Below are 10,034 nucleotides of genomic sequence, written 5' to 3' on the forward strand. Positions count from 1 at the left end.
CTCTATACTCTTCGCTATCCGCTACCTTTCCCTTTCACCTCCGCCGGCTGCAGCAGGGTGCTTAAGATATTAGACAGCAATTGCCATGGCCGGCATCATTCTTTTCCTTCATCTTTTTTCGTTTTTAAATAAACCACTACCACCACCACCAACGGGCTTTCCTCCGCCCTCGGCCCCCTCCGATAAGGCGGCTGGTCGGCGCTCCTTTTCTATCCAACAAAAGGGATGATCCCCTCTCCGGCGTCGCTGTGTCCCATGGTGGGATAAAGACGTCCAATGCGTGGCTCCTTGCCGCCCCGACGAGGTTGCTGGTCACCGCAACCGCAGGTGAATGGCACCGCCGCCGCCGTCGTCGCCGCACCGGCTCCAAGGCAAGACAACTATGGGAACACGGCAGGACCACGATACCTCGAAATCACTACGAATTGTATACTCGTACAACTATTAACCTGCCGAACGTAGAATTGTGTGAAATAAGACAGCCGCTGACACGGTGAACATACAGAGAAGGGGACTACCTGACGCGTCAGACGAAAAGGCTTTCCAGTTCTGCGTCAAAAGTCACATCTCGCCCTATGAGAGTCCGAAAACGGACGTTCGGGAATGGGTGCAAAAGCTTTTTGGGGGGGGGGGGGCGACCGTCCCCTTAACCCACCTTCCCCCCTCCCTTAGGAACGCCATGCCCACGTGGTGACTTTTGAGTGCGAGTGTTCGATTATGCCACGATCAATCAGATCCTGCACCTGGCGCTCCAACTCCATGTGTTGGGAGTAGGGAATTAGGAACGCGCGCTGGTAAACGGGCGCCGGTTTCTATCCTTTACGTGTTGTATGCCATAGCAGCCCAAATCCAAGGTGGTCGCGGCGAATACCTCCGAGTATTCGTTCAGCAGGGTAGTCAGCGCCTCCCTCTCCTTGTAATTTACGTTAGAAGGATCGAACAAAGCATCTGGCGCTACCGTCAGCATGCCCTACAGCGGCGAGTACCGTTTCGGTGGGCTCACGTTTCTCAATCGCAGTTGTAAAGACAGCTAATGTTTTCTTCTTGGGGAGGCTCAGTAGCTGCTGGCTGCAATTAACCAGCCGCAGAGGCACTCTGTGGTCCCCACTAATAGTTAGGAGGCACGCGGCTGCCTTCAGGCCATTGCTAAGAGAATCTACCGGCTCAAGTACTCGTGCTGCTCTCTACATCTGAAGGCACATAAGTGCATAAAACGTGCTCCGAACAGGGAAGGACGATCGTTTCATCGAACCGCTTTACGGCAACTCGCGAGGACGCCATCTCCATCGATCCCACGGTCTGTTGGGTGTCAATATCGGTAATGCAAATCTCTGCCATTTTTCTGTCGACAAACGGAACTTTTGTGTCCCCCGCATGGACCGCTTCTTCTAAGAATGAGACATAAACATTTCCCTTACTGAAAAAATCCTGTCCTAAGAACACGTTTTTTGACAGAGACACTGTGTTTGGGCATATGTAGCCGGTATTATCTAGTAAAATTCTGCCGACAGTGAAGTGTAACCGGTAGAACCCGCTCATGCCAAGAGGGTCCCCCGTTATGCCTATAAACGTGGTTGCAACACTGCCAGAAGCTTCAAACACTTACCTCCGAAGCGCCCTAAAACCGTTTTCCTTAAGCAAGGTCACCGTTGACCCTGTGTCTATCAGCCATTCCAGGGAGCAACCATTTATCTTGCAGCGCACAACAGGGCAAGCCTCGTCGGCAACACAAACCACCACCACTTCATTCTCTCCTGTTCCCTCTGCTCCCCACACTCCTCAGGCTGGGGAGGGCTTCCTAGGTTTCTGTCACAGCACGTGGAATCTCTCCATACGCTTGCCCGGGACGGGTCTCACCAGCTTCAGTCTGCGGCTCCCCTCGCCGCATGTTTGGGCAGAGTCTTGCAATGTGTCCGCGACTCTGGCAAGCGAAGCACACGATTCCCTCAAAATCTCTCATGCCGCGCCTGAAGCTTTGTGGTGGTCTCCGCTTTCTAACGAATGGGCACTGCTGAGTCCCCGCTTCATCGTTCGTGCCACCTGCTGCGCTAGCAGCTGTTCTAAGCAGTCTAGCCTTTCTCCCAATAGAGCAACCTTAGGGTTTATTTCTGTTCTCTCGACGACGCGTACTCTCTCTGTGTTCACTGTTAGCCCCTCATTTCGCTCCTCATCCAATGCGGCCTCTAGCGCTTGTCAAAATCACTCGGCTTGCGCGAGAGGACAAACCGGCGCATTGCGTCTCGCAAACCGGCCACAAACAAAGCGGTCATTTCCTCCTTCAGTAGCTCCTCCTCGTATTTATTGTTTAGCGCGTCTCCTTTCTCCTCCCTCCTCAGCGTATCACGTGTTAGGCGCTGAAGTCGCGACGCAAACGTTCGCACGTCCTCCCCTATCATCTCTCCGGCCTCGCGGAACTTCTGCACACGCGCATGACGGGGCTCAGTATCGAAGTGCTCGAACGCCAGCTTCGTCAATTCCCAAAATGATTTCCTTCACTTAACCGTTTCGTCTCGCCATGCAAAATCATGAGCGGCTCCTGCCATCTTGCTCCTTGTCGTTCCCAGCAGCTGCGCATCGGACCATCCCCCCATTTTCCCAATTTTTCTAGCATGGAAAATAAATCGCTGATGGTAGCCCCCGTCTTGTCACCCGAAAATGTTAGAATAACGCTTCCTAATGTCAGCATCCTTGCTCCCAGCGATGATTGCGGACTGGGAGCTCCCTCAGATAGAGACATTTTGTCCGCTCAAGCCCTTCAGTGTCTCAAGCCTCTCCAAAGGGGTCAAAGTCCCACAGTCGGTCCCGTGATTTTCCTTCGATTACAAATTTATTTATTTATTTTATTTATTTATTCGATACTGTCAATCCCATCAGGGATCGTAACAGGGAGGGCATTCAAAGTACAAAGGCACACAAAAAAAATAGCAGTGGTAATTAATCAAAGTACATAAAAATATAACACGAGATTATACATTAGAAGATACGAATAACAAATAAACCGGAGTGAGGAGCATGTGACATGATTTTGGCGGACAATAATACCACAAGTGAAAACACAAACGGAAGGAATAACTTGGTAATGACATATATGAACTCAATAAATACTAAGATATAAGTAGTTGATTTTCCACACGTGTGCTAAAGGAATTCAATGATGGACTACTAACAATGGATGTGTTCAAGGTGTTCCATTCGCGTATAGCACGAGGGAAGTATGAATATTTGAAAGTGTCAGTACGGAATGAAAACTCGTTGAGAGTGTGTATGTGTTTATTACGTGTTTGTCGCGTTTGTGATTGTGATATGTATCTTGAATGACACAACAAGCAGAGGACCTTTGTTTTTGAGACCCCACTACATGTGACGTCCCCACATACTGCGTCGTTCCACACGGGACGGAGAGGCAAATAGACACCGCTAGACTCAGTTGGAACACAACAGATATATTCAAGAATTACATAATATCGAGTGCACGACGCAGAGGCTGGGGTGCCCAAGCTTACACGCCGCTGCGTTTGCGCCGGAGTGTTCGTCACAAGGAATAGAGAGACTGCGGAGTTGGCCTTGTTCGTTCGCTGAGGCTCAGCTTCTTCCCGATGGCTTGGGCGCTTCGGGCACCGGAGGACCGACTGCCCAGCAATGTCGTCTAGGCCCTTGCGTCACCCCACTGACTCACTTTTTTTTTCGCGTTCATTCGAACGATCCTTCTTTCCAGGCTGGACCTCGCCCTTCTCTCAGCGCCGGCGCCTGCGGCATTCCCCATCATTTCCCTTCCTGCTGGCACCCTTGTCACTCTTGCGGGGTGTTCTTGACCAGTTGAATGCTTGTCGACGTGCGAATAAAGCTGACGGCCAAGCTGTCGACCTTCGGGCCCCTAATGAGCATTGGCCCCAGGCACCCGATTCCTGGCGCCATACAGTCTCTTGCTCAAACGCCTCCGTGGTCCCACAAAGGGAAGATGCCGCTGGCAATAGCAGCCCGCCTGAGACGGGTAGCGCACTGTCGCAAAAGTGTTCATTTTGGTCGAAAATCCCTTTTATCACTAAAATAAGCATTTTTAAGACACTGCGTGCTACCGAATATAAACCGCCACCATGCCACTCCCTTTCCCATTTCCCCTCATACATATCGACTGTTGCGTCGATCAGAGAAAAATTGGGAAAAATTCACACATATATATATATATATATATATATATATATATATATATATATATATATATATAGATACGTTTATGTTACGTTTAGTTGCGTTTATGTTCTACCGGATCCATCCGATCGATCTTCACCCCTTATATATATATATATATATATATATATATATATATATATATATATATATATATATATATATATATATATATATATATATATATATATATATATATTGGCGCGTGCTCATGGGAGCGCGCCGACGATGAAGACGAAGTGTGCGTGTGTCGGTGGACGAAGACGAAGTGTGTGTGTGGTTCGGACAGCCCTCTTGTGAGTTCTCTGCTGTGCGCTGAACTTCGCTGAAACTGTGATCTGTGCCGGGCCTGTCCTCGTTACATTTTTGGTGGAGGTGCTGGGTACTTTCCAACATCTACGTGCCCCGAAGACTGTCTATGAACACGGATTTGACTCCGATTCATCGCAGTGCGAGCCGCCGACTCCAAGGTCAGTCACCAGAGTTCGGCCCGTTATCCCCTAAGACCAGGGCTCCAGCCGCAACGCGCAGGACTGACGCGGCACCTATGGCTAACAACGGAGACGCGGCAGCTATGGCTGACAATGGAAACTCAGCTGCTCATTTCCTGGTCCTCCAGCCGCGAACGCCGCCGACCTTCCATGGCGAAGTGTTTGAGGACGCGGAGGACTGGCTTGACCTGTTCGAGCGCGTTGCCAGGTACAACGGCTGGGATGCGGAGCGGAAGCTGCACAATGTTTACTTCGCTCTTGACGACTTGGCGCGGACGTGGTACGAGAACCACAAGACAACGTTTCCTTCTTGGGAAAGGTTCCGTAACCAGTTGCTGGCGACCTACGTCAACACCGACCATCGCGAACGAGCTGAGTCGGCACTGCAGTCAAGGAACCAGCGACCCAATGAGAGCGTCGCAATGTATTATGAACACATGACACGACTGTTCAGAAGGGCGGATCCAAACATGGCCGAGGACAAGAAAGTGCGCCACCTGATGCGCGGGATAAAAGAAGAACTGTTCGCTGGGCTTGTGCGAAACCCACCTAACACCTCTTCGGAGTTTCTATCGGAGGCCACTACCGTCGAAAAGACCCTGCAACAACGCGCCCGCTATTACAATCGCGCCGTGAACACCGTATCTACTGCCGACTTTGCGCCAGCCTCCAGCGACTCCGCTGACACCCTGCGGGAGCTGGTTCGATCTATCGTAAAAGAAGAGCTGCACAAAATGCACCTCTCTGCCCAGTCGCAGCCGCAGTGTCCGTCGATAGCACAAATTATCCGAGAGGAAGTGCAGCGGGCGGTCCCTGAACCTGTTGCCCCTGCTGCCCTTACACCGACGCCCCCGCGCCAGACGTACGCGTCGGTACTCCGGCAGAACTGCGACCACCCCCCTTGGAGCGCAAGCCCATCTGCTTTCCAGCCGCGGCCCCCGCCTGTCCCTGTGTTGGCCGAAGCGAGGCTGCGGAAGACGGACGTGTGGCGGACACCTGACCAGCGGCCCCTTTGTTACCACTGTGGTGAGGCTGGCCATATCTTGCGGTGGTGCCCTTATCGCCGAGCTGGAATTCGTGGATTTCATCCGCGAGTCCCCTGTCCGCTCAATGGCGAACGGCCCCGCGAAATTGAGGAACACCTGTCAACGCTCCGGGATCACACTGATTTCCCTCGCCCTGACTACCGCCCACCAACCTCTACCCGCTATCGTTCGCCGAGTCCCCGTCCTTCGACAAGCCGTTTCAGCCGCTCACCGAGTCCTCGCCGGGGAAACTAGACCCAGCGGCCTGCGGAGGTAAGGCCGCTGACGAGCGAACAGCCGAACATCCCCAAACAAACGGCTTGACTGAACGCCTCAACCGGACGCTTGCAGATATGCTTGCTATGTATGTCGACGTTGAGCATCGCACGTGGGACGAAGTTCTTCCTTATGCAACCTTCGCCTACAATACGGCAGAGCAGGATACTACCCATCTTACACCTTTCCAGCTGGTCTACGGACGGTGTGTCACTACCATGCTGGATGCTATGCTACCCGCTGGTCACAACGACGGAGACATCGGCCCCTACGCTGACGTTGACACATTCGTCCAGCGGGCTGAAGAAGCCCGCCAACTCGCAAGGTGCCGGATTCGACATCAACAACAACTCGACGCTGGTCGCTACAACCTCCGACATCGATACGTTCGGTACGAGCCCGGCGATTCTGTGTGGGTATGGGCACCTGTGCGCCGCCGCGGACTCTCCGAAAAGCTCCTCCGACGCTACTTCGGTCCGTACGAGGTGGTTCGTCGTGTAAGTGATGTCACATACGAAGTTGTTCCGCGGGACACGACCTCCTTACCACGACGGCGTCATCCGACCGAGACTGTCCACGTGGTGCGCATGAAGCCCTACCATGACAGGCTGCAACCCGCCGCTTTAACAGCTTAACAGCTCGCTGTGTTCTCTGCCCTCCGCCATCTATACCGAACATTACCTTTGCCGTCCGTGTTCGTTTCCGGCGTCGGGTCGCCGCTTTGATGGAGGGGGTAATGGCGCGTGCTCATGGGAGCGCGCCGACATTGAAGACGAAGTGTGCGTGTGTCGGTGGACGAAGACGAAGTGTGTGTGTGGTTCGGACAGCCCTCTTGTGAGTTCTCTGCTGTGCGCTGAACTTCGCTGAAACTGTGATCTGCGTCGGTCCTGTCCTCGTTACAATATATATATATATATATATATATATATATATATATATATATATATATATATATATATATATATATATAAAGTCACCAGAAGTTGTAAAACATAACAAGATTTAATTCACGACGTTTCGGCTGGAGGACCAGCCTTTTTCGAGTGTATTGCAGTTTTCGAAACAAGCAGCTTTTATAGCATCCGCGAGGTGCAGAAAAAAGCGTAAAACACAAATGCAAGCAATGGTGAGGGGAGAGGTTCAAAAGGCGATCCGCTAACGTGGATGCAGATGCTCGGAAGGAGGGAACGACAGAAAAGTGCGAAGCTCTACAGCGCACAGCTGCCACAGGGTTGAGAAAAAAAAAACCTTTACTGCACAATCACGCATTTTTATGATTCGCGAGAAACAGTCTGTGATGCAGAACTGCGGCAAGCTGAAAGGCAGCTCGATAAGCATTAGTCAAGACTACGCTAAAGAAACTGTTGAAGTACGAAAGAAACTATGGCAAAGCAGTGAAAAGGAACGAGCAAACGGCAACAAGGTACAACTGGTACATGACAAGCTTAAGATCAACAATCATACCTACGTCTGGGATCGTGAAAAGAATGAATGGTGTCTGTACCGTACTGAGCAAGTTAAGGTTCCTCGATTCAAAAAGAGCGGAAAGACTGCTAGCCCTACATTGCTTCAGTTGCAAACTTCAGACAAGGCTTCTGACACGGAAAGCGATTCTTCTCGGTCATAGCTCAGAATTCTACTTGTAAACACCCGCAGTATAGCAAATAAAGTAACTGATTTAGAGTATCTACTAATTTCTCAGAGCCATGATGTATTGATGTTGACTGAGACATGGTTACATAGCGCAATTAATGACAGTAGTATTTTTCCTCCTTACTACAAGGTGTTCAGATGCGACAGAGATTCCAGAGGTGGTGGCGTGGCTATTGTTGTGAAAAGCATTATAAACGCAGTCGCCCTTGATTGCAGTGTCTCTGAAACGGTTTGGTGCAAGATCAGTGCAAACATGTGGTATATGTTAGGTTTGGTTTATGGGGAGTAAAGTTTCACACAGGTTCTTTGTCTTCCTTGCACCAGGGGTGCCCCCGCCAGAGACGGTTGATAACTCGAAGACTGAAGCTCGATCTTCGCACCAGCGGTGCCCCGTCAGAGACGGTCTCAAGATGTGTTGACACGCAGGGATAAAAAAAAAGGCAATAACTGAGGTTTATGTACAGATATTTACAGCGTACAGAAGTTTAGACACTCGAGACAAATTAAACGGCAAAAGACAAACAACAAAAAGGTGGATCTGGCTAATACTAGGGGAGGCCCCTACTCGGCGTTGCCGAAGATGCGTTGCATCTGACCTTAGCGCAGAACCCCGCTTACGGCTCCGGGGCCCAGTTTTAAAGCCCTAAAGGCCCGGCCCACATTTCGTGGCTTCCAATCATGTTGCGATGTTCACATGATTGGCTTATCGAGAGCCTGGCCAGCCCTCCAGCTTCCGTAGGGCAAACGCCCTTTCCACAAATACAAACGCACGGTCGTGCCAGTACGTGCAGAGAACATTCCCTCCACCCTAAAATTAAAATAGAACAAACACAAATACACATCCGTGCCAGCACGTGTGCGAATCGGTACCGCGGGTGGGTGGACACCCGTACTTCCCGGCGCGTTCGCGAGCGGCCGCGTTCCAAGAAAGGAGACGCTTCGCTTTGAGCACCCCCAGCCGCGTTCCGATGACCCCCGCGAACGCTACCGAACCCTTACATGGGGTTTAACGTCCCAAAGCGACTAAGGCTATGAGAGACGCCGTAGTGGAGGGCTCCGGAAATTTCGACCACCTGGGGTTCTTTAACGTGCACTGACATCGCACAGTACACGGGCCTCGAATTTCTCCTCCAAAGAAATTCAGTCGCCGCGACCGGGATCGAACCCGCGTCTTTCGGGCCAGCAGCCGAGCACCATAGCCACTGAGCCACCGCGGCGGCGTATATGTTAGGGACTGTATACAGACCACCAGCCATACCGCCAGAATTTTTGGATGGCTTGGATGTATTTCTTAACTGCCATGTAAATTAAAACACAAGACTAATAATGGCTGGTGACTTTAATTTGCCGCATATTAACTGGGAAAGTCTATCAACGGGTAATTCAGAAATAAGGAGCGCCAATAAAATGATGCAGATCATGTTTTCACATAATCTTAAGCAAATAGTTAAAGACTTCACAAGAGTTACACCAAAGTCCCAGTCATTGTTGGAGTTGGTTTTCATATCCGGTTGAATACCAAACTATACTGTATCAGTTGAGAATGGTTTATCAGATCATAAGATGGTTTGCTTGAATGTATCGCTGCACACAAGAATCTGTAAGAAACCATTAGTCGTGATGCATGTTAATGATTATGGCCGTGCGTATGACACGTCCATCCTAGACGTTTCGGAAGAAAGCTTTAATGACTTTGAAATAGCATCCAACCGCGAAAGTGTAGAATAACTATGGGACCGACTTAAAGGCATAATCAAATATTGCATAGATCATTTTGTCCCCACACGTATAAGGAAATCAAAGCAAAAAAATCCATGGATAACTAGGAGCATCATACACCTTAAGCGTAAGATAAAAAGGTTAAGGAAGAAAAAAAGCAGGGCAACAGAACTCTCAATAACCAAACAAATGCTAAAATCTGCATTGGTGGAGTCGAAGAAAACCTTCTTCAATAAAACGCTTACAAACTTCCTTAAAAGCACGCCACAAAAGTTTTGGCGATATTTCACAGATAGAAAGAATGAAATAGAACCCATAGTGGATGGCGATGTAGTCGTGACAGAAAAGAAAGATATTGGAAACGTATTTTATCATTTTTTCCAATCAGTTTTCATGAAGGATAGATGTGACAGTGACGGTGATACTTTAGTCTGCGCAATGCAATACCCAATGAAAGACCTACGCATTACAAGGGAGGGCGTGTTCCAGCATTTGCTTAGGTTGGATGCAAAAAAATCGTGTGGCCCATATGAAATACCGACGGTATTTCTTCAGCGGTACGCTGAATGGATGTCGTATTATTTGCAGCTTTTATTCGAAAAATCTTTGCGGGATCATTCAGTACCTCAGGACTGGTGCGATGCCCCCGTTGTTCCGATATTTAAAAGTGGCAATAGGCTAT

General features: G+C 49.9%; 1 protein-coding gene and 1 pseudogene across 1 annotated transcript; one reads left to right on the plus strand and one right to left on the minus strand.

Annotated features, from left to right (window-relative positions):
- Positions 1 to 778: 778 nt before the first annotated feature.
- LOC149353366 (uncharacterized) lies at positions 779 to 1,888 on the minus strand (annotated as a pseudogene).
- Positions 1,889 to 4,390: 2,502 nt separating this feature from the next.
- LOC149353367 (uncharacterized) lies at positions 4,391 to 5,999 on the plus strand. Its single transcript, XM_089577334.1, has one exon. It carries the CDS (start codon positions 4,607 to 4,609, stop codon positions 5,957 to 5,959), a length of 1,353 nt encoding a protein of 450 aa, XP_089433460.1. The 5' UTR covers positions 4,391 to 4,606; the 3' UTR covers positions 5,960 to 5,999.
- The last annotated feature ends 4,035 nt before the right edge of the window (positions 6,000 to 10,034 follow it).

The sequence above is a fragment of the Amblyomma mixtum genome, chromosome 3 (assembly GCF_055824585.1).
Source record: "Amblyomma mixtum isolate Tamu chromosome 3, ASM5582458v1, whole genome shotgun sequence".
Classification (NCBI taxonomy): Eukaryota; Metazoa; Arthropoda; class Arachnida; order Ixodida; family Ixodidae; genus Amblyomma; species Amblyomma mixtum.